The 24,074-nt window shown below is 38.4% G+C and overlaps 1 protein-coding gene across 5 annotated transcripts in view; it reads left to right on the top strand.

Annotated features, from left to right (window-relative positions):
- Positions 1-17,751, top strand: part of LOC123771151 (protein amalgam) — a 156,199-nt gene extending 138,448 nt beyond the window's left edge. For 2 of the 5 annotated variants that reach the window (XM_045763593.2, XM_045763594.2), the window contains exon 9: positions 15,629-15,922. In XM_045763593.2, the coding sequence (XP_045619549.2) occupies positions 15,629-15,780 (152 nt within the window). In that variant the 3' untranslated portion in view covers positions 15,781-15,922. Of the gene's footprint in view, positions 1-4,166; positions 4,335-15,628 lie in introns of those variants that run through there. The other 3 variants (XM_045763591.2, XM_069309480.1, XM_045763592.2) reach the window with 2 other exon arrangements.
- Positions 17,752-24,074: the final 6,323 nt, after the last annotated feature.

Genomic DNA, 24,074 nt, shown 5'->3' on the forward strand with positions numbered 1-24,074 from the left:
TGGTGGCGGCAGGGGGAGGGAGAATTGTGGTGGTGGGGCAGGGAGAATTGTGGTGGTGGGGGGGAGGGAGAATTGTAGTGGGGGGAGTGTGGTGGCGGCAGGGGGAGGGAGAATTGTGGTGGTGGGGCAGGGAGAATTGTAGTGGGGGGAGTGTGGTGGCGGCAGGGGGAGGGAGAATTGTGGTGGTGGGGGGAGGGAGAATTGTGGTGGTGGGGGGGAGGGAGAATTGTAGTGGGGGGAGTGTGGTGGCGGCAGGGGGAGGGAGAATTGTGGTGGTGGGGGGAGGGAGAATTGTGGTGGTGGGGGGAGGGAGAATTGTGGTGGTGGGGGGGGAGGGAGAATTGTAGTGGGGGGAGTGTGGTGGCGGCAGGGGGAGGGAGAATTGTGGTGGTGGGGTAGGGAGAGTGGTGGCGGCAGCAGCAGGGGTGGGGAAGGATGGGTGAGGGAGACGGTTGGTCTGGCGGCGGGAAGTGGGTGGCAGGGGGGAGAGTGGTGGCAGGGGGGAGAGTGGTGGTGGTAGAGGAAGAGAATATGATTGGGGGGAGTGTGGTGGTGGTGGTGGTGACGGAGACAAAAGAAAATATTTTATCAGTGGGGAAAAAAATATGGCGGGATATAATTGAACAGTGGGGAAGATGATGCCGATGTAGGGAAAACAATGGCTCGGCGGGGATAGTGGTTGTGGGGGTATATAAACATTTTCTTCTATCCTCCATGGACAGGGTTAGAGATCTGTTAAACATATAGTTCAGCGATTTGTTGAACAATCAACCGCAGATAGTGATTGTAGAGTGCTTTTAAAATGCCAGTCTAACCTACATACATCAAATACATAAAATGATGGTGAGAGAGGGTGGAGAAGCGACGCTAATATTAGACGGTGGAAGCAGCTGTGGTGGGGGGAAGGGAGGGAGGGGGTTCAGGGTGCTGGCGCAGGCCCACTGGTGAAGGCCGCTCCCTCACTGTAGCCAGCTCAGAGCAACGACCTTGGGCTGCTTTTCACACCTGCCTCTCTTTATACACACCTGCCTCTTTATATTCACGCCTGCCTCTTTGTATACCCACCTGCCTCTCTTTATACACACCTGCCTCTTTGTATTCACGCCTGCCTCTTTGTATACCCACCTGCCTCTCTTTATACACACCTGCCTCTCTTTGTATTCACACCTGCCTCTCTTTATACACAACTAAAGCTTCTGTGCCCCTTCACATGTGTGTGTGTACATGATGCTACAAGCTGAAACCAGCCCAGTAACTCTTAACTAGATTAAATCTATGAAAGAGGAACATTTACAAAACATTTGAGAGATTGGAACTCGACCCAAATATTTGTGAGAGAAAGCGGAACCTTGATCCAAGTTGTGAGAAAGATGTCACCGCGGCCCAGTCCTCGACCAGGCCTCCATCCCCAGGAAGCAGCCCGTGACAGCTGACTAACTCCCAGGTACATAAGAACAAAGGTAACTGCAGAAGGCCCATTGGCCCATACTAGGCAGCTCCTATTTATAACCACCCCAATCCCACTCATATACATGTCCAACCTACGCTTGAAACAATCGAGGGACCCCACCTCCACCACGTTACGCGGTAATTGGTTCCACAAATCAACAACCCTGTTACTGAACCAGTATTTACCCACGTCTTTCCTAAATCTAAATTTATCCAATTTATATCCATTGTTTTGTGTTCTGTCTTGTGTTGATACTTTTAATACCCTATTAATATCCCCTTTATGTCCAGTAATCCACTTGTAAACCTCTTATCATGTCACCCCTAGCTCTTCGCCTTTCCAATGAATGCAATTTAAGCTTTGTTAATCTTTCTTCATATGAAAGATTTCTAATTTGGGGAATTAACTTTGTCATCCTACGCTGGACATATACATATTTACTGCTAGGTAACAGGGGCATCAGGGGTGAAAGAAACTCTGCCCATTGTTTCTCGCCAGCGCCCGGGATCGAACCTGGGGCCACAGGATCACGTGTTCAGTATTCTGTCCGCTCAGCCACCGGCTCCCTCGAGTGCGCGAAAGTTGTAAAACAAAAATGAGAGAAGCAAAAGTACCTGAATCAGTGGTGAGAAAGATGAAGAATCTGGAAAAAAAACGTTGAGAGAGAGTGTTTATAGTTATTTAGTTTGTACGCCATACTCAGCCTGTTGGCAGTGTTGGAGGAAAGGATTACAGAGGCACATAATTGGTTCAGAAACTGAACCCCATAGTTCTTTTGCAAGTAACAATCTTGTGAAGCTAGCTACACAAAATTCTAATACTTACACACACACATAGAGAGAGAGAGAGAGAGAGAGAGAATCAGAACAAAAGTGGGGTGAGAGAGTGTGTGGATGGAGGCAGAAAAGGTTGGGCGGTATAGTGATCCATGTGGTGGTGTGGACCCCGTCGGAGGAAATGGTTGTAGACTAGGGAGGGGTGAGGGGTGGGGAGAGGCAAGATATTAAGGGGGAGGGGACGGAAGGGGGGGTTAATGGGGGGGAGGAACGCGTCCGCCCAACCGTTACCGCTGTTGCCATCCAGCGTTCCCATATTTACCAGGTGGGGAGTCGTGACCACGTCCTCTCACACATTACCATGTCGGTTCTTGCTGCACACATCCCTTCCTTCAGTGATGGGTGGAGGGATATGTGTGTCCCTCACATATGTGAGGGACACACATATTCTATGCTGCGGCTGATAGTGGTATTCTATGGTGCGGCTGATAGTGGTATTCTATGCTGCGGCCGATAGTGGTATTCTATGCTGCGGCTGATAGTGGTATTCTATGCTGCGGTTGAAAGCGAGTTTTCTATGATGTGGCTGATAGTGATATACTATGCTGCAGCTGAAAGCAGTATTCTATGCTGCGGCTGCCAGAGATCTACATGATGCCACTCATTCCATTATATTATGCTGCAACCAGTAATGGTATACTTTGCTATGGCTGATAGCGGTATACTTTGCTGGATTGATAGTGGCATTCTATGAGAAAATTCGTAGGAACTGTGATGAGGATTCAAACCTATGTGGTAGGTGTTCCCACGCTCTAGACGACTAGACCACAACATGGATAAGGATTGCAACCTGGAGTTCTACTGAACACACGAGGGTTTCCCGAGTCTTCCGCGGAAGCCGGACTAGGATTGTCACTCGATCCCGCCATGCATTCTGACTCTGTCATCTAGGAATGTTCTATTTCTGATGCTCCTCTTTCAATACATGGAGAGTAATCACACTAACATAACTGCATCAATGAGAACATTCGTAGGAGTCATTATGGCAGAATCCTCATACCCGCTCCTACGAAAAAAAAAAAAAAATAATTTGCTCTGTGTAGCATACTATGCTGCACCTGATATACTATGCTGTGCATGGACTGTGTTATGTTGATTATAGGAGAAACTGTGTACTGGTATGCATTATCCCCCCCCCCCAAAAAAAAAAAAAAATTGTGAGGATAGCATACTAGTTTATGCTGTGAAAGAAGGGGGGGGGGGGAGGGAGGGAATAGGGCAGTAGCCTATTGTACTTTTTAAACTAAAAAAAACTTATGCTGTGGAACATAAAACAGCGTGTTACAACCCACATACTAGTATACAATTCACTGTATTCACAACACAAATATACTGCACAGAAGAATATAACACACTATGCCATGTGTATAATGTGGTGCAGTGACTCAGCATCTGTGGAATGTACCACAAACCATGCTGTGGCTATATAACATTTACCACCAGGCGGTAACAAATGCCCAATAATGAGTCAGCCCTTGCAACATTCCATGATCTGGCAAGCTGTAACATGAAATTGCGCAGTAGTCTAAACAGTGTTACCAGATGATACACACAGCATACCATGTATCTAGAAAACAAATAATAACTATGTATGTATTTTAAGGCAGCATTTTAGAGCAAGGGAAGCACAACTCCACAGTAGAGTCATTTTTATACCATTAATCCATTTACATTTACGTTGATAATATACATATCCTTTGTTAGAGGAGAGGATGTGGCTACTGCGCAATATAGGAGGGAGCCAATGGGAGCCGCGGCCGAGTTAAGCTGAGCGGTGATTGGCTGGCTGGTGACGCAAGGCTAGCCGGGGCCAGATGTATGCTCCCTGAGTGGGAGGGCGGGATGGGGGAGTGACGCTCCTATATAAGGTGTGTATCCGGCCCGGCGCGCCAGTGGGTCCCTAGCCTTCGTTAGGGGAGGTGCTGCTGAACCTGTTCTTGATTAATGGAACCTCTTCTTGATTAATGACCTTCTTGTTATCTAACTGTTATGTTTGGTGATATGGTCATACTGAATTGAGATTGTAAGCCCATCAGAATCAATAAAAGGTAAGCTTTTTAACCCAGTTCTTATTCATTTTTATTGTATATCTGGCCCATGGCCAGATGTAATTTACCTTCTGCCGTTTTCTGTTGCTTATAGTTAACAAGTGACTACACGTAGGGATGAGCAGAATATAATCTGGCAAGAAAGACCACAAGCTGAAACATTCACTGTTACAGTGAACTGTTAAACTTTACGGTGAGAACTACCATGATGTGACAGTGAACTATTAAGCTACAGCGAGAACTACCATGATGGAAATGATTGAACTATTAAAACAGTGAGGACTCCCATGATGGAAATAAGTTTAACAATTAAAGTACAGTGACAACTACCATGATATAAGTAACAGTCAAATGTAGATGTGATAGAGCCCAATAGGCCCGGGAATCTGTACACCAGTTGAGAGGTGAGGCCAAAGAGCCGAAGCTCAACCCAAGTACAATGCAAGGACAATTAGACGAGTGAATTCTGAAACTACAGTGAAAACTTTAGTGCATGATTTTGAAGCAACAGTGAACTATTAAGCTACAGTGAAAACTACCATGATTTGAACATAAGTGTTAAAACATTAATCTATCACACGTGTTTTCTCCTCGTGAAGAAACAAGTGAAACGTCATGTGTTTCATCTTTGTGTTTGACTGGGTTATGCTGCTTTTGTGAATTTGTTTAATTACTGAATAGGATGATAAATATCAAAAGTTAATTAAGAAAGTTTTAAGGGGTCAGGTGAAAGTGACCTGAATAGACATTCTCCTTGCTATTAGGGTGAACAAAATCCTCCCCCTCGCCTCCCTTTGCTGATAGATTATGGAATTATAGAACAAGACGTTTGTTAATTTAATAACTTCTATAATCGTTGATATGTGTTGTGCTTGGATTAAGTGAGAGGGACACAGGTGCTAAGGTTTAGTTTCAAAACACTAGTTTTATGCATTATTATTTATATTATACATATTTTTGTAAATTTGTTGTGTGTGTGTGTGCACATTTTTTGTGCACAGTATCTAACAACTTATTTGATTTGTTTGTATAATTTTTATAATACATGTTTAGAATGTCCTCTTTTAAAAGCTAGACTTTTTCGTACAATTAAAAAAACCTTACAGGCTATTCATGCCCGTGCCACCACTTTGGTGGCTTAATCTATATTAATCAATCAATCTTTTAACAACCAAGTTGTGAAATGTGTGATGTCATCTTTTGTTTTACTAAAGGTTATTAAATTGGGAACTTTAATTAATGACATTGATATGTTGACTGCTACTAATATATATATATATATATATATATATATATAAGTCGTACCTAGTAGCCAGAATGCACTTCTCAGCCTACTATGCAAGGCCCAATTTGCCTAATAAGCCAAATTTTCATGAATTAATTGTTTTTCGACTACCTAACCTACCTAACCAAACCTAACCTAACTTTTTCGGCTACCTAACCTAACCTATAAAGATAGGTTAGGTTAGGTTAGGTAGGGTTGGTTAGGTTCGGTCATATATCTACGTTAATTTTAACTCCAATAAAAAAAAATTACCTCATACATAATGAAATGGGTAGCTTTATCATTTCATAAGAAAAAAATTTAGAGAAAATATAATATTTCAGGAAAACTTGGCTTATTAGGCAAATCGGGCCTTGCGTAGTAGGCCGAGAAGTGCATTCTGGCTACTAGGTACGACATTATATATATATATATATATATATATATATATATAATATATATATATATATAATATATATATATATATATATATAATATATATATAATATAATACGCTTAGTTATATTTAGCCGGCGATCACACAATAAAATCAGGGTAATTTTATTTAAGGAAGCATTCCCAAGATTTATTCTTGGAAATGTTTTTTATATAATTTCTTAATTTCCTTAAAATGTACACTTGTATAATTTAAAAATAAACTTGTTTTAAATTCAAAATAAGATAAAATTATTGGATATATTGCTATCATTGAATTTATTTTTATCTCTATATAATTAAACAGTTAATTTGTTTACAAAATGTGAATCACCTTACAAAAATGGAATTTATAATATATGAAATTAGGATATTGTAAATCCTGTTGCAGTGTGGGAATATTTTCTGAAATTGATATCAACTAGAATTTGGAAATGCTCTTGATAACATTTGATAACACACAACAAAAATCCATCATTAATATTGGGAATATTTAAGTTCTAAGGAATTCTTCTTAGAATTTTAAATTCTAAGGAAATAAGGAAGTTTTTGATGAGTGTAAATACCTGTTTTTATTAACTTGACACTAGCCATACTGTACTTGTTTTATATCAAAAGGCAAATTTAATTATGGTTGCCTGCCCTTCCTTTGATCATTCCTCTTTCATTGTTATTTAAAAACTAATTTCTGTTCATCAGCAAAATTATACAAAATACTTGAAGCGATTTCACATCTTGACACATCCTCAGAAGTAATAAAAAAATTCCCACATTGGCAATTATGAGATGTGTAAGGTAAAGGAAAAATGTCTTAGGGGCAACATGAAGTTAATCCTAATCTATTATACATCTTCCCAATGGGAAGGTTATCTTGAGATGATTTTGGGGCTTAGTGTCCCTGCGGCCCGGTCCTCGACCAGGCCTCCTTTTTGTTACACACCCCCAGGAAGTGTAGTCCAGAGCAGCTGTCAAACTCCTAGGCCTAGGCGAAAAGGAGCATCAGGGTGAAAGAAACTGCCCATTTGCTACTGCCTCCACTGGGGATCGAACCCGGAACCTCAGGATTACGAATCCGAAGCGCTGTCCACTCAGCTGGCAGGCACTCTGACAGTACTTAAAGGAATAGTTTACCAATAATCATTTTACTAAGTTATTGAAAAAAATTATGGCAAATTATATTGAAACTATTCCCAGTGGGAAGTTGTGTAATATGAATTATCCTAGACAGTGTTTTAAATAGGTATGTAGAATAGTAATTATCCTAGACAGTGCTTTAAATAGGTACATGGAATAGGTATTATTCTGGACAGTCTTCAATAAGTATGTGGAGTAGGTATTATCCTAGTCATGTCTTAACATTGTTAGCCGCCATACGCTCCATATTCCTGTTTGTGTATACTCTCTGCATGTATTTTGTCATTACTTCAGTGGATATATTGAAATACACAAAAGATCTCTAGCATTTCAATTTTAAATTTCTTTTACAGTTACAAGTTATCACTTGTTCATTCCTTTAGGATGTATATGTACACCACACAAGTGTGCATGCCTATGCAACACACACCATGTCACTGGAAAACAGAAGAGCTCATGGAGACATGATCAACCACATACAAACTCCTCAGTGTAACTGACAAGGTAGACAAGGAGGGATTATTTAACATGGTGGTACAAGCACAAGGGGACACGTGGAAGCAGAGTACCCAAATAAGCCACAGAGGCATTAGAAAAAACTTTTTCAGTGTCAGACTAGTAAGTATATGGAATGCACTAGGAAGTGATGAGGTGGAGGCCGACTCCATACAATTTCAAATGTAGATATGATGCATAATAAATAAGCTCAGGAATCTGTACACCAGTTGATTGATGGTTGAGAAGTAGGACCAAAGAGCCGAAGCTCAACCCCTGCAAGCACAACTAGGTAAGCGTGCGCACACACACACACACACACACACGAGACGTTAAGTGGTGTGTTAAGACGGAGAGTGGTCGTTAAGACGAGATCTTTCAAAAGAAGATAGAGAGAAGCTGAAACTGAACCTCGCCGAGGCAAAACATTTAAATGAGAGCAGGAATGAAGAAGAAATAAATTCTTTTTTCTACAAAGTGATAGGGGTAGGCAAACCAGTAAAGTGGTACATAAAGGCAAACCAACAAAATCAATAGAGAGAGGGGGAGTGAAGAATAAGGAGAGGGGGAACAAGTTCCTGAAGATTGCATACACCAACATAGATGGAGTGAGATCGAAGATACTGGAGTTAAGTGATGTAATACAGCTGCAGACACCAGACATTGTTGCACTCACGGAGACAAAACTTGAAGATGTAATTTTAAATGAGGTCATATTCCCAAGGGGCTACTCAATTTGGAGACGGGACAGAAAAATTAGGAAAGGCGGTGGCGTTGCTGTGCTGGTAAAAGAACACCTAAAGGTGAAGGAAATAATGACTGCCAATCCACAAGAAGTTGACATAATAGCACTAGAGATCTGCTATGAGGATGATAAACTAATGATGATAAATGCATATAGTCCACCGCCAAGCAGCACATGGTCAAAGGAGGAGCTAGATAGTAAACGTGAAGGTCTTATAACAATAATGAGAGAGATTATAGCGAGAGCGGATAACGATAGATCACGACTGTTGATAGTCGGTGACTTCAACTTGAAATCCATAGACTGGGAAGCATATGAAGCTAAAACAGAAGATTTTTGGACCTGTAAATTTGTAGACCTCATCCTGGAAACATTCTTGTATCAACATGTTAAACAAGCTACGAGGATGAGGGAAGGGGACGTTCCCTCCATGCTAGATTTGATATTTACCAGGAAGGAGGAAGAGATATTTGACATTCAGTACCTTCCTCCCTTGGGTAAAAGTGACCATGTCTTTTTGGGAATAAAGTATGCAATGCGTTATAAGCTGGAAGAAAATAAGGAGGTTGAAGCAGTTGAAAAACCAGACTTCAGGAGAGGACATTATGGTGACCTTAGAAATTTTTTTAGTGAGTATAATTGGACAGACTTGATGCTAGGCAAGGAAGTGAATGAGATGTATGGCAAGTTTTGTGAAATATATGATAAAGGCACAAAAAAATTTATACCAAAACAGAGATGCAGGACCAGAAAACAGGATTGGTTCGACAGAAATTGTGAGAGGGCAAGAGACCAAAAGACACAAAAATGGAATCAGTATAGGAAGAGGCCAAACCCCCAAACATACCAGCGATACAAAGATGCGAGAAACAATTATACAGCAGTAAGGAGAGAGGCAGAAAGAAATTTTGAAAAAGGGATAGCAGATAAATGTAAAACAGAACCGGGCCTATTCTACAAATTCATAAACAACAAATTGCAGGTAAAGGATAATATCCAGAGGTTGGAAATGGGAAACAGATTCACGGAAAATGAAAAGGTAATGTGTGAAACATTAAATGAAAAGTTCCAAAGTGTGTTTGTACAAAATGAAATCTTCAGAGAACCAGACACAATAAGAATTCCAGAGAACAACATAGAGCGGATAGAGGTGTCTAGAGATGAAGTGGAAAATATGCTAAAGGAGCTCGGGAGGAACAAAGCAGCTGGCCCAGATGGCGTTTCACCATGGGTTCTGAGAGAATGTGCATCTGAGCTCAGCATTCCACTTCACCTGATCTTTCAGGCATCCCTGTGTACAGGAATCGTAGCAGACGTGTGGAAACAGGCTAACATAGTTCCAATCTACAAAAGTGGCAGCAGGGAAGACCCCCTCAATTATAGACCTGTATCATTGACAAGTGTAATAGTGAAAGTATTGGAAAAGCTAATCAAAACTAAATGGGTAGAACACCTGGAGAGAAATGATATAATATCAGACAGACAGTATGGTTTTCGATCAGGAAGATCCTGTGTATCGAATTTACTCAGTTTCTATGATCGGGCCACAGAGATATTACAGGAAAGAGATGGCTGGGTTGACTGCATCTATCTGGACCTAAAAAAGGCTTTCGACAGAGTTCCACATAAGAGGTTGTTCTGGAAACTGGAAAATATTGGAGGGGTGACAGGTAAGCTTCTATCATGGATGAAAAATTTTCTGACTGATAGAAAAATGAGGGCAGTAATCAGAGGCAATGTATCAGAATGGAGAAATGTCACAAGTGGAGTACCACAGGGTTCAGTTCTTGCACCAGTGATGTTTATTGTGTACATAAATGATCTACCAGTTGGTATACAGAATTATATGAACATGTTTGCTGATGATGCTAAGATAATAGGAAGGATAAGAAATATAGATGATTGTCATGCCCTTCAAGAAGACCTGGACAAAATAAGTATATGGAGCACCACTTGGCAAATGGAATTTAATGTTAATAAATGTCATGTTATGGAATGTGGAATAGGAGAACATAGACCCCACACAACCTATATATTATGTGAGAAATCTTTAAAGAATTCTGATAAAGAAAGAGATCTAGGAGTGGTTCTAGATAGAAAACTATCACCTGAGGACCACATTAAGAATATTGTGCAAGGAGCCTATGCAATGCTTTCTAACTTCAGAATTGCATTTAAATACATGGATGGCGATATACTAAAGAAGTTGTTCATGACTTTTGTTAGGCCAAAGCTAGAATATGCAGCTGTTGTGTGGTGCCCATATCTTAAGAAGCACATCAACAAACTGGAAAAGGTGCAAAGACATGCTACTAAGTGGCTCCCAGAACTGAAGGGCAAGAGCTACGAGGAGAGGTTAGAAGCATTAAATATGCCAAAACTAGAAGACAGAAGAAAAAGAGGTGATATGATCACTACGTACAAAATAGTAACAGGAATTGATAAAATCGACAGGGAAGACTTCCTGAGACCTGGAACTTCAAGAACAAGAGGCCATAGATTTAAACTAGCTAAACACAGATGCCGAAGAAATATAAGAAAATTCACCTTCGCAAATAGAGTGGTAGACGGTTGGAACAAGTTAAGTGAGAAGGTGGTGGAGGCCAAGACCGTCAGTAGTTTCAAAGCGTTATATGACAAAGAGTGCTGGGAAGACGGGACACCACGAGCGTAGCTCTCATCCTGTAACTACACTTAGGTAATTACACTTAGGTAATTACACACACACACACACACACACACACACACACACACACACACACAACCACACACAGCAGGACCAAAGAGCCAGAGCTAAACCCGCACAAGCACAACTAGGCGAGTACACAGGTGACAGCTGAGTGGACCTGTGGAGCCTGACAACCTAGTGGACAGCGATCGGGATTCATAATTCTAAGTTTCGGGGATCGATCCCCGGCACTGGTGGATAAAAATGGGCAGAGCTTTCACCCTGATGCTCCTGTTCACCTATCAGTAAATAGGTACCTGGGAGTTGAACAGCTGCTATGGGCTGCTTCCTGGAGGGGGTGTAAAGGAAAAAAAGTTGATTGACAGTTAAAAGGCAGACCTAAAGAGCGAAAGCTCAACCCCCGCAAGCACAACTAGGTGAATACACACACACAGCCCAATAGGTTCAGGACCTATTGAGTTCAGGACAGGTTCTGTACATCAGTTGATTGACTGTTGAGAGGCGGGACCAAAGAGCCAGAGCTCAACCCCGCAAGCATAATTAGGTGAGTACACACACACACTTACAGGAAAGAGATGGTTGGGTTGACTGCATCTATCTGGACCTAAAAAAGGCTTTCCACAGAGTTCCGCATAAGAGGTTGTTCTGGAAACTGGAAAATATTGGAGGGGTGACAGGTAAGCTTCTAACATGGATGAAAAAATTTCTGATAGAAAAATGAGGGCAGTAATCAGAGGCAATGTATCAGACTGAAGAAATGTCACAAGTGGAGTACCACAGGGTTCAGTTCTTGCACCGCTAATGTTCATTGTCAACATTAACTATCTACCAGATGGAATACAGAATTATATAAACATGTTTGCTGATGATGCTAAGATAATAGGGAAACTAAGAAACTTAAATGATTGCCATACCCTACAAGAAGACCTGGACAAAATAAGTATAGGGAGCACCACTTAGCAAATAGAATTTAATGTGAATAAATGCCATGTTATGGAATATGGAATAGGAGAACATAGACCCCACACAATCTATAAATTATGTGAGAAATCTTTAAAGAATTCTGATAAAGAATGAGATCTATGGGGTGGTTCTAGATAAAAAACTATCACCTGAGAAATCTTTAAAGAATTCTGATAAAGAATGAGATCTATGGGGTGGTTCTAGATAAAAAACTATCACCTGAGGATCACATTAAGAACATTGTGCGAGGGGTCCTATGCTATGCTTTCTAATTTCAGAATTGCTTTTAAATACATGAATGGTGAAATACTAAATAAATTGTTCACAACTTTTGTTAGACCAAAGCTGGAATATGCAGCGGTTGTATGTTGCCCATATCTAAAGAAGCACATTAACAAATTGGAAAAGGTGCAAACACATGCCACTAAGTGGCTCCCAGAACTGAAGGACAAGAGCTACGAGTAGAGGTTAGAGATATTAAATATACCAAACTAGAAGACAAGAAAAAGAGGTGATATGATCACTACATACAAAATAGTAACAGGAATTGATAAAATTGATAGGGAAGATTTCCTGAGACTTGGAACTTCAAGAACAAGAGGTCATAGATTTAAACTAACTAAACACAGATGCCTAAGAAGCATGAGAAAATTCGCTTTCGCAAACAGAGTGGTAGACGGTTAGAACAAGTTAGGTGAGAAGATGGTGGAGGGCAAGACCGTCAGTAGTTTAAAGCGTTTTTTTTTTTTTTTTTTTTTCTTTTTTTTTTTTTTTTTTTTTTTTTGAGATATATACAAGAGTTGTTACATTCTTGTACAGCCACTAGTACGCGTAGCGTTTCGGGCAGGTCCCTGGAATACGATCCCCTGCCGCGAAGAATCGTTTTTTCAATCAAAGTACACATTTTACTGTTGCGTTAAACAGAGGCTACAGTTAAGGAATTGCGCCCAGTAAATCCTCCCCGGCCAGGATACGAACCCATGACATAGCGCTCGCGGAACGCCAGGCGAGTGTCTTACCACTACACCACGGAGACTGTTATATGACAAGGAGTGCTGGGAAGACGGGACATCATGAGCGTAGCTCTCATCCTTTAATTACACTGCGCTCAAAAGAAGATTTAGGCATTTTACTTGATCCCAATAGTTTAGATGTTTTACTGAGTGGATTCTAGTAGTAAAGTATCTCTGCACGCTCTTCAGGTCAACAATTTATCTAATTTTAAAAGGATCTGTCAGTGTGCAACAGTATTCCACTCTCGAGAGCACTAGCGTCTTGAAAAATATCATCAGTATAGCATCTCACGTGTAAAAGGTTCTTGTTATCCAACCTGTTTTAGCTCAAGTTTGTAGGGCTAAAAACTGTAATAAGCTGTCTTCATTCTGAGCAGCCTCCTCAATTAGCTGACACAGCACAGGGTAAGAACTTTAAATTAATGTTTTCTTGAAAGGTGTAAGGGGAAAAATACATGTGTATTAAATTAAATTTATATCAAATTCAAATGGTACTTAAATATTTTTTTTAATGTTAAACATTGATTTAGCAGACTCAAGTGTTAGAGCTAAATTTATTTAATAGCATGACTGAAGCAAATAAATTTGAACTCTTTTGAAAAGTAAGATAGCAACAAGCAAATGAAAAGTTCAGGTTTATTAAGTTAATAAAAAAAAATACCAAAAGGATAGTTACTTAGGCTATTTCTACCCTCAGTAAAAAAAAAACTGATTAACTGATTAGTTAATCAATAAAATTGTATTGTATTGTATTGTTGTAAAAAAGTGTTGTAAATAGGACCTGCCTCACATTGAGCTACTAGGCTTACTGAAATCATCTTCTGGTAAACCTTGACTTTCATTCTAAAATTTATTATAGCCCTTGGATTACAGCTTATGTTGTACATATTATCATCCAGGTTAATTTCACTTTATGTAATTTTTCACTATAAATATAAGGTTATTTGGATTTGTCTTAAATCCATATAATTTCATCTGCAGTATTTGGCAATTACTACTCTATAGAATTATAAACCTTGTTATTATATATATATATATATATATATATATATATATATATAATATATATATATATATATATATATTATATATATATATATTATATATATATATTATATATATATATTATATATATATATATATATATATATATATATATATATTATATATATATATATATAAAAATTCTTTTTTAGTTTAGAGCAGTCAAATATATTTATAAAAATGATTAAGCTTGAGAGACTTTAAATTTGTTCTTCCTTCACCTATGTTTTATATCTTCCATGAATCTTAAAGAATTTCTTTATAAATGGATATAAACATTTTATTAACTTAAAATTGTATAAATAACAGTACAGGCAAGTTTCATTTAATGGGGAGGGGGAGGTTTAATACAGTATAAATATAATGTTCATGGCCAATATTTAATTTAGTCTTCATATACTGTACTTAATTTTATATAAGTACTGTTTCATTGACTTCGTCAAAAAATTTTCTCTAACCTTTGTTAGGAAATGTAGGTTAGAAAATATGATTGCCTGTTTGGTAAATAATTTGTTTTCTATAGACGTGAAAATGAAATGACATTAACCTTTTTTATGTTAATGTGTTAACATTGCATAACAGTGCAGTGTTAAATTAGATTCATCTGTATATGTCTTTAATATTTTCATTTTTTGTATATATTTTTTCTTGTGTCAATAAATTTATTACTTGTGTATTTTAAGAAGTGTGTATTGTAGTGACCTAAGTCTGAGAGAATTGCACATTTCAAGAGTTAAGACTCAAGAATTTTGATGGGTGAATGTTTTTCTCACACCCTTACCAGTAACTTTTTCAATTGCATGACTAATTTTCTATGTTTCTCTATTTATGAATGTCATTCTTTTAGAAGACTTATAAAATATATGAATTGCACTTTTCATTTGCATTAGGGTATCAGTTTCTTCTTAATCAGTTAAGTTGCTGGTCTCTGGACACACATGAAAGTTACAGTATTAACTTTCTCAGTGTGTTGAAAAGAACTATAGTAATATTAATATATTTGTATAATTGCAAAAGTTATAGAATGACTTGAAAAGAGATTTATAAAATTACACTGCAATAGATGCTGTAGATTAAAAACCATAGATTTAAAAACACAAATGTGTACTGGAATTGTCTAAAGTTTTGGTGAAGTGCCAATTGACCAAATAAGTGCTGAGATTTGGACAAATTAATATTTTAGGTTATTTTAAACAGATGTGTGTATATGAACATTCTATATCCCACTATAATTGGTTTATATTGTATAATTATAGTAAAATGTGCTGTATTGCACTGTATAGTACTATGTTTAAATTATAATTGGTTTGAATTTTCCTTGAACTTTGTAGACCTATGTTTCATACGTAAATATTTAAGTATTTGATAAACACACAGTATGATTATAATTCAAAGCCCCTATTCTACCATAATTTTTATTACATTGACAATTACTGGTATATCTGATACAATTTAATAGTCAGAGATGTAAGAGTGGAAAAACTTGTCTAATAAATACCTTGTTGTTTTCAGATTACACTGCGGAATTTCTCAATGGCAAGTTCAGCCATATACCAAAGTCCACCCGTGGGCAGTACAGGATCTTTTCCTTGGTTGAAAAAATCAAGTCTACAGCTAGAAAATTATCAACAAACAAAATTGCATTATCAATTTTATTCCAGTGAACTACAAAAGAAAATGTTGGAAAATGCAAAAAGTTCTATTCCAATTGTGGAAGGCACTAGTGCTCTTAGTAATGGTGAGAAAACAAACTATTTTGCTGAACATAAGCTGCAGAAACCAGTTGATAAAATTTCAGATGTTGGCATTTCTACATTGGCATCTGAAGGAAACGCTGAAAAAGAGATTAATCAATCTTATCTAAAAGATCTATCCAATCCTGAAGTTTCATCTAGCCAACTGTCAATTCAATCTAGTCAAAGTTTGAATTTAAATGTTAAAAATACTGTACCCAAACCAGTGAATTTCAAATCAAAAGTATCAAATCAGTCTAGTCAAAGTTTGAATTTAAATCACAGGAAAATTGCACCCAAACCAGTACATTGCTTAGTGGCAATTCAGCCTATTCAAAGTGTGTGTTTAAATGTTGAAACAATTGCACTGAAATCAGTGAATTTCAATTCAACAGTGTCAAATTCAATCAAAACAAAACCTGTTGCAAAACCACCTGTTGCAAAACCACCAGTTACAAAACCACCAGTTGCAAAACCAATGAAAGATGCAAAGTGCTTTCTTTGCAACAAATATGTAAAAGAGAATCGATTTGAAGAACACCTGTTTTTTGGAGCAGTCAGGTGTTCACAGTGTCACGAGGAGATTTTGAATTGCCGACGGTTTCAATTATTGTTAATTAACAATAACATGGGGATAGCATCATGTAAGCACTCTTTAGAATACTGCAGTGACCCATTTGATTACATAAGTGCACAACTTTCAGGTGACTCCGCTGGTACTACAAGTGGTTCATTATTTCCTTCGTATGTGCTGAAAAAACTTGCTTATTATATAGAATCACTGGATGCCATACAGAATAAAGACCCATGGAGGACAGCAATTTTACAATGCAAAACACTGTTGCCATCTGCTGTCACAAAGTCAACAGAAAATAAGAAATTGTATAACTCGATTACTAGTATTGTAAAACCTAAACCGGTCACAACACAAGTGCAAGACAGTAGCAGTGATAATAACAAAGGGAAAATTTATACAATGGGCAAAGACACATTACCCCCTACCTGGAGCATACCTGGAGAGGGTTCTGGGAGTTCTTCTGCTCCCCAAGCCTGGCCTGAGGCCAAGCTCGAAATAGGTACAGACCAGGCCTCTACAAAAGCCTTCAAAACCAGAAAAGACGTTTGTTCACCATTGAAGCAAATTGGTTACAAGAAGCAACTCCCTCAAGATGATATAGGGGATCTACTCTTGTCCCAAAATTATGACCTTGAACAGCTGGAGCAAACAGTGGAGTATGTTGAGGTAGCAGGTCAGTGTAAGTCGACCCATTCTAACACTAAGAAGCCTAGACCATACAAGAAACGGAAAGGAACAAAATCTGAATTGAGTCCCTTGGTTATAGGGAAAGATGTGGCTGAAGAAGAAACTGAATTTATTGAAACTCCAGCTAATGGTCACTATTATGTTGTTCGTGAAGCAATTGAGGAATGCCCAATGTGTTACACAGTTTTGTGCCCCTCGGAATTTACTGTGAATGTTATCACATTTCTCATGACTACAGTTTGCAGTGGTTGTTCCCTAACTATATATATAGTCGTTGAGAGTCCTGATGGTGTGTCAATTGTGACAGAAGACAACTCTGTAAAAGCACCAGTGCCTTCGTCTTCTATTGAAAATAAAAAGCGGAAATATACGAAGCGAGCAAAACATGTGAAAAACTGGAGAGCTAAACAGTTCTTTGCTAAATAGCATGTCCTTAGTGTCACTATATAAAATTTAGGTTACATTGTGTATCACTGAGTATAGTTGTTTTAGGGGCAACAATGAATATAGTACTGTATATTCAGTTCAAAGATCTTTTGTTTACAAAAGAGAGTAGGCAAGATACTGTCCCTTGGTGCTAAAAACAGATCAAATGTATTATAGAACTTTTGTATTGTGTAATAAAAATTTTGTATGAACTTCACAGTGATTTATCCTACCATATATTATTTTGCCTTTGTTTCCATTAAGAAGTATATGACAAGAAAGATGTAGAATTCAAAATAGTTGATCCTAGCTGTAGGGAGTGTAATATTAGCTTATGAAAGATGATGTACTGCAATTGGTTGCAATTATGAGATGATGAAGTATCACAACTACTGTTTCTAGACGATTCTAATGCTCAATTGAGCAACTGAATTAAAATGTTTGGCTTGTGTAAATATATTTTTTTAATAATGATACATCATTTAAAATTATTAAATGTGATTTTATTCATAACTAGCAGTACCCAGCCACGTGTTGCTGTGGCTCAGCAACGCCACAGCAACCTTCCCTGTCCCCCAGTTCTCCCCACCATTATCCCCTCACCCATCCCCTCGTCCTCCCCACCATTCCCCACTCCACCGTCCCCTCTTCCTTCTCACCATGCCCCACTTCCCTGTCCCTTTGTCCTCCCCACCATTCTCCATTCCCTTGCCCCACCATCCCTCATCCCCTCGTCCTTCCCCCCACCATTACCCCCTCCCTTGTTCCCTCGTCTTCTCCACCATCTCTTGCTTCCGTCCCCTCGTCATCCCCACCATTGCCAATTCCCTCGTCTGATGCCTTCCCAAATCGTCTGATGTTCCCATCACTGAAATATAAGAAAAACGGTTAAAAAATTAAATGAAAATATGAAAAAATAAACTATACTCACAAAATGAATGGTATGGTAAACACAGATCAGTTCCAACACAATTCACACAAAATAATTAAATCAAAATCTATGAAAATTTAATTTATCAATGTAGTCAGAAACATTGAAATGTAATTGTAACATATTTAGTATAGCATGTGTGTTGCTCTTACATGCAACAAATGGTGGTTTTTCAAGAAAAGCATAGTTTTACCTGTCACAGGTGTGGCATCTATACTTATACTTACAAAATGAATGGTATGGTAAACAATACAGCTCAATTCCAACACAATGTCACACAAAATAATTCAATAAAAAGTAAAATAAATCAAAATCTATGAAAATAAAATTTATCAGTGCAGTCTGAAACATTGAAATGGAATTCGTGACGTGTAGCGTGCATGCTGCTATTATGTGCAACAGATGGCGCTGTTTTTCAAAAACACCTAAAAACATGTTTTTCAAAAACAAAAACATGTTTTTAACCTGTCACAGGGGTGGCATCTATATAGTAGGTATATAAAGAGATGCGCCTATTCGAATGCAACGTTGTGTCAAAATCTCAAAGCAATCTGTGAAGAACTTTCAGAGATTACAGCATGTGTTGCTCTTATGTCCAACAGATGGCGTTGTTTTTCAAAAAAAACACATGATTTTTCCTTTCACAGGTGAGGTATGTATATAGTAGATATATAAAAAGACGCGCCTATTCGAATGCAATGTTGTTTCAAAAATTCAAAGCAATCGGTAAAGAGGTTTCGAAGATTTCCCTCACATGAAAAACACAGTTTTTCAGAAAAAGCATTTTTTTACCTTCACAGACGTGACATCTATATAGTATGTATATTAAAGCCTGCTCGGGTACCGAAGATTAGTGGTTATACACAAACGAACATTTCCACCTTTATTTATATAGATAACATGTTTAATGAGTAAATTTTAGCAAATTTACATAAAACATGGTAGGTGGTTGCAAAATTCCTAGACCTAAAGCACAAATGCACAAAATCAGCTTGGATGAAAGATATTTTTTTAAACATTAATTCTATATTTTTCATAATATTCTATAACTTCCTTTAGAAGATATTAAATAATAACTTTAAACAATAACTGAATTATGTCAATATAATATCAATATTTATAACAAATTCCTGTAAAGATACAGCAAAAATAAACTGCTAACTAGGCAGTCATGTGGTTGTATTTTAAAGATTCATCCACTACAAGGCCCTCCCTTGTGTGTGTATAAATTTGTTTAAGGTGAGTGAGAGGAAGTGGTTTTAGAATGACTTGGGCAAACTGCAAGTTCAAAACTTTTTTGTTTCATTATTTTTATATTAGTGTTCTACCCTGTTAAGTGTCATTAATGACAAGGAATCCCTATTTAAAAAAAAAAAAAGACAGAAAGCTGTCTGCCGTAAGCTACCAACCAATCAGCCTGGCCTTCGGTATTTGCAAAATCGTGGAGAGTTTTCAAAGGTGAGGGTAAGGGGGCATTCATTCACCATCTCATTGTGCACAATTTCGTAAAATCAATACAACATGGTTTTGTTAATAATAAATCTTGTTTTACAAACCTGCTCACATTTTTGGAAATGGTAACACATCTATTCAGACAATCGTCTTATCTCGGAAGCTTAAGATAAGGTACCACATGGGAAAACTACAAGCATATAGAATACTAGAATGGATAAAACATTGGTTAAAACAAAGAAAGCAAAGGATCATCCTAAACTAAAATGAATCTTTAACGGAGAAATGTGGTGAGTGGTGTACTACAAGCCAGTGTAGTGTAGTGTAGTGTAGTGGCGACTCCCCAATAGGAGCTGCCGAAGCACTCTGTGCTAGGTGTTTGATAAAAATAATAATAATTATTATTATTATTTACATCATAATAATTATTATTATTATTTACAAGAAGGTACAACGAGTATGTGAGCTTACACAAGATTGGTATTTTTACGTTCTTGTAAAGCCACTAATACGCATAGCATTTTGGGCAGGTCTTTAATCTAACATATCAGGTAAGATGAAAAGGTACAATGGTCCAGGTGAATGGAATGATAAGGTACATTGCAGCGAAATGTATATCAACTGATGAAGATATGTCTTAAGTACTAATATATTGGGAAAGTTGGTAGTACAAGATACAGTGTGAGTTTGAAGCACAAGATAGGAAACTGTGGATGAAATTAGGTACTTAATTGATGGGCCTCGACTCAACCTTGTGTCATATAGCCATTTTGTTCCTCCTGGTGCACCTTATCCCCAAGAGCAGTTTTCTTAATGTGTTTTTAATTGCCATGGATACTGTCACGCATCCCTACTTGATTTTTAATGGAACTCCCTAGTGCACCTTATCCCTAAGAGCAGTTTTCTTAATGTGTTTTTAATTGCCATAGATACTGTCACGCATCCCTACTTGATTTTTAATGGTTTTCTAATGTGCGCTGCTTTTTAATTGATGGGCCTCGACTCAATCCTGTGTCATGGGGCCATTTTGTTCCCCCTAGTGCACCTTATCCCCAAGAGCAGTTTTCTTAATGTGTTTTTAATTGCCATGGATACTGTCACGCATCCCTACTTGATTTTTAATGGAACTCCCTAGTGCACCTTATCCCTAAGAGCAGTTTTCTTAATGTGTTTTTAATTGCCATGGATACTGTCACGCATCCTTAATTGATTTTTAATGTATTTCTAACGCACGCTGCTCCGTCTCGTGTCGTGGATCTTCCTTGTATTTTTTTAAAGCCACCGAGACCAATTTATCCTTCAGGGACTTATTTTTACCGAGAATATACCTGACTGTGTCGCGCAGCCTACACATAATTAGTGAGAATATCCCTGACCATGGTGCGCAGCTTATGGATAAGTAGCGCGAACATCCCAAACCTTGTCTCGCGGTGAAAGAGGTTAAATACTGGTGATCAGACTCTTACATCTTGTACTGTTCTTTCAGTTCTAACATATTCCTCGAACTAGAATGAAAGGTCGTCGGAAACTTCCAAAAGCAACAATGTTCCCCATTGTCTAATCTCTCAATTGGCCAACCAGACTGCTCAGTAGAGCGATGGTGTCGCTTTTTGCAAGTTGGCTTTCAATCCTCGACTGACCATCCAAATGGTTGGGCGCCAGTCCTTTCCTCCGTCTTATCCTTATATCCCTTCCAAGTGCTAGTCATAATGGTTTAGTGCTTCTCTTGATAATTACCTTACCTTGCCACTTAAACTCTTCACTCAGTCTCTCACTTCTTAAAAGTGGGATTTTAACAGAGCAAATTGGTCCTTCTTCGTAGCTTTCTCTTCTATAACAAAAATCAGATTTCTTCATTTTATTTAAAAAAGATCTTGGCCAACTTAGGCAAGTATGCAGGCTCTCCAAAGTACCAGTAGTTCACTGGAGTTAGTTAAAATCATCTTGCACTATAAGCCTGCGCTATTATCATATTTTGAAAGGATTATGAACATACAACAATAATATAAGAACAGGGAGAAATAGAACCCAGAACCAAAACGTTGGTCTTCCCTGGGCTTATTTTGACAAGGACAGCAGCCACTTTCTAACTTTCCACTCATAAACCAGAGCCTAAAATAATCGCGAACTCTGTAAAATAATAGTCTGTAAAAATAGTCGCGAACTCTTTAAAATAAACCTTTCTTCCTAATCCATCTCAGAACCTTTGATAATAATAATAATAAAGCCTGTTATTATACATTATCAAAGTTATTATACGTTTGACTGTTAATGTATTAACAGTCAAACCTTTGTAGGCGCTCCTTGTACCCACCTATTAGTATTTCAATTATCTAAAGGTCAAAAGTCCAGCATCAGGAGGGCCACATGCTTCCTGAGAGTGAAATTCTCGGCGGAATTTCCAACACTGCATCTATCAACATCTTGGAAATGGTGATGAGGCTCCACTCGTTTTCTCCAGTGAAGAACTTCATTACAACTTAGCCTGGTATTTCAGCTCCCTTTACGAAAAGATGGTGTCTTTCTGCTGCCACCAAAACATTTCCAGGCAGAATTAACAGTCTTCATTCAACATATCAGTTCATTGATAGCCGACAAACCTACCAACGAGATTATCAAGAGCATTAACAACTCAAACCCGACCTAAACTCCACTTTCTATAAAATTAATCAGAAAAGACAGAAAAAAAACACCCAACACCTGTACTGAAATTCGAGTCTTGAGCTCAAGTAACTCTAGCAAAATAATCAGGCTTAAAGTGCTTAACTGGTATTTCATCGACACCAAATCAAATAATGAAGAAGCAGAGGCACTTCCAACTAAAATGGAATTACAAATGCTTACGGTATGACCATTACACAGGGAAATGTACTCAACTGGTCGGCAAATGCATCACCTGCTCTGGCAACCACTGCTACAGAAAATGCCACAAACAACACCAGAAATGCATCCTTTGTGGGGATGACCATATGGCAACATCGCCAAAATGTCCACATCTACATGTTAAACTCAAGAAAATGCAGTGGGTAGACTTACCTCTTTTGCCATTCATACATCACCTACGTTCAAAATTCAATCAGCGGCATTTCCCAACTTACAGCTGGGTTTATTTGCAACTTACAATAGGGAATCCTGGGTTCAAATTCTAGGCGGAAAAGAAATGGTTGGGTACGTTTCCTTTTGCCTAATGAAGAAATAAAATTTTATTTATTTGTAATTTTTATTTTTATATTTACATACCTACGACCTACATTACATGCGACCTACATTACAAAAAAAAGAGGGCACCGAAGCACTGCCACAAATCAAAATACTGCACAATGACTACAGAAAACAGCACAAATACAAGAACATAGTCAACAACACGGAAATACCTAAAAGACATAAATAGAGCAAACGCAAAACAAGCTATTAACACAAGACACGGAACCGGCAAGAAGTTGGAACCAATACATAAAAATCCCAAAACAGAAAAACCAGGTCATTCCGTGTCCGACAACTGGTCATATTGACTATACATATGAGGATGTTTTTTTCATGGATACACCTGATGATACCGCTTTCAAGTAGTGCACTCCTCCGGAGTAGGTGGAACACCCCGAAAGTCCTTGGGGCAACACAAAGTATGGAAGGCCCATTGCATCCATGGTGTCTTTTGGGCGAACGTCCTTTCAGAGTACCACTACCAAGCCTCCACTCACAACACCCGACATCAGGGGGCATTAACCCCCATTATAATAATAATAATAATAATAATAATAATAATAATAATTTTTATTTAGGTAAGGTACATACATAAAGAGATTTTACAAAGTTTGTTGGTTTTATAGATAGAGCTAGTACATACAATGCCTAAAGCCACTATTACGCAAAGCGTTTCGGGCAGTTCGGGCATTCGAGGAAACCTACAGCCAGGGCGGTAGGGAAGCACCCAGGATCCAGCACGGAGTCCCTCACACCAGCAGCCACGTCAGCCACATGTACATCCCCCACCACCACCGCTGTATCACCACCAATCATCCCAATAGCCCCAGGCACACCCATGCTGTCCGAAGTTATGCAACCAGCAAATTTCCCAACGTCCACCCAGTCACACCACACACTTGGTCCGGGAGACATCTCCCGTCACGCAGGGTGCAGTTGCACCTCCAC

The sequence above is a fragment of the Procambarus clarkii genome, chromosome 65 (genome assembly GCF_040958095.1).
Source record: "Procambarus clarkii isolate CNS0578487 chromosome 65, FALCON_Pclarkii_2.0, whole genome shotgun sequence".
NCBI lineage: Eukaryota > Metazoa > Arthropoda > Malacostraca > Decapoda > Cambaridae > Procambarus > Procambarus clarkii.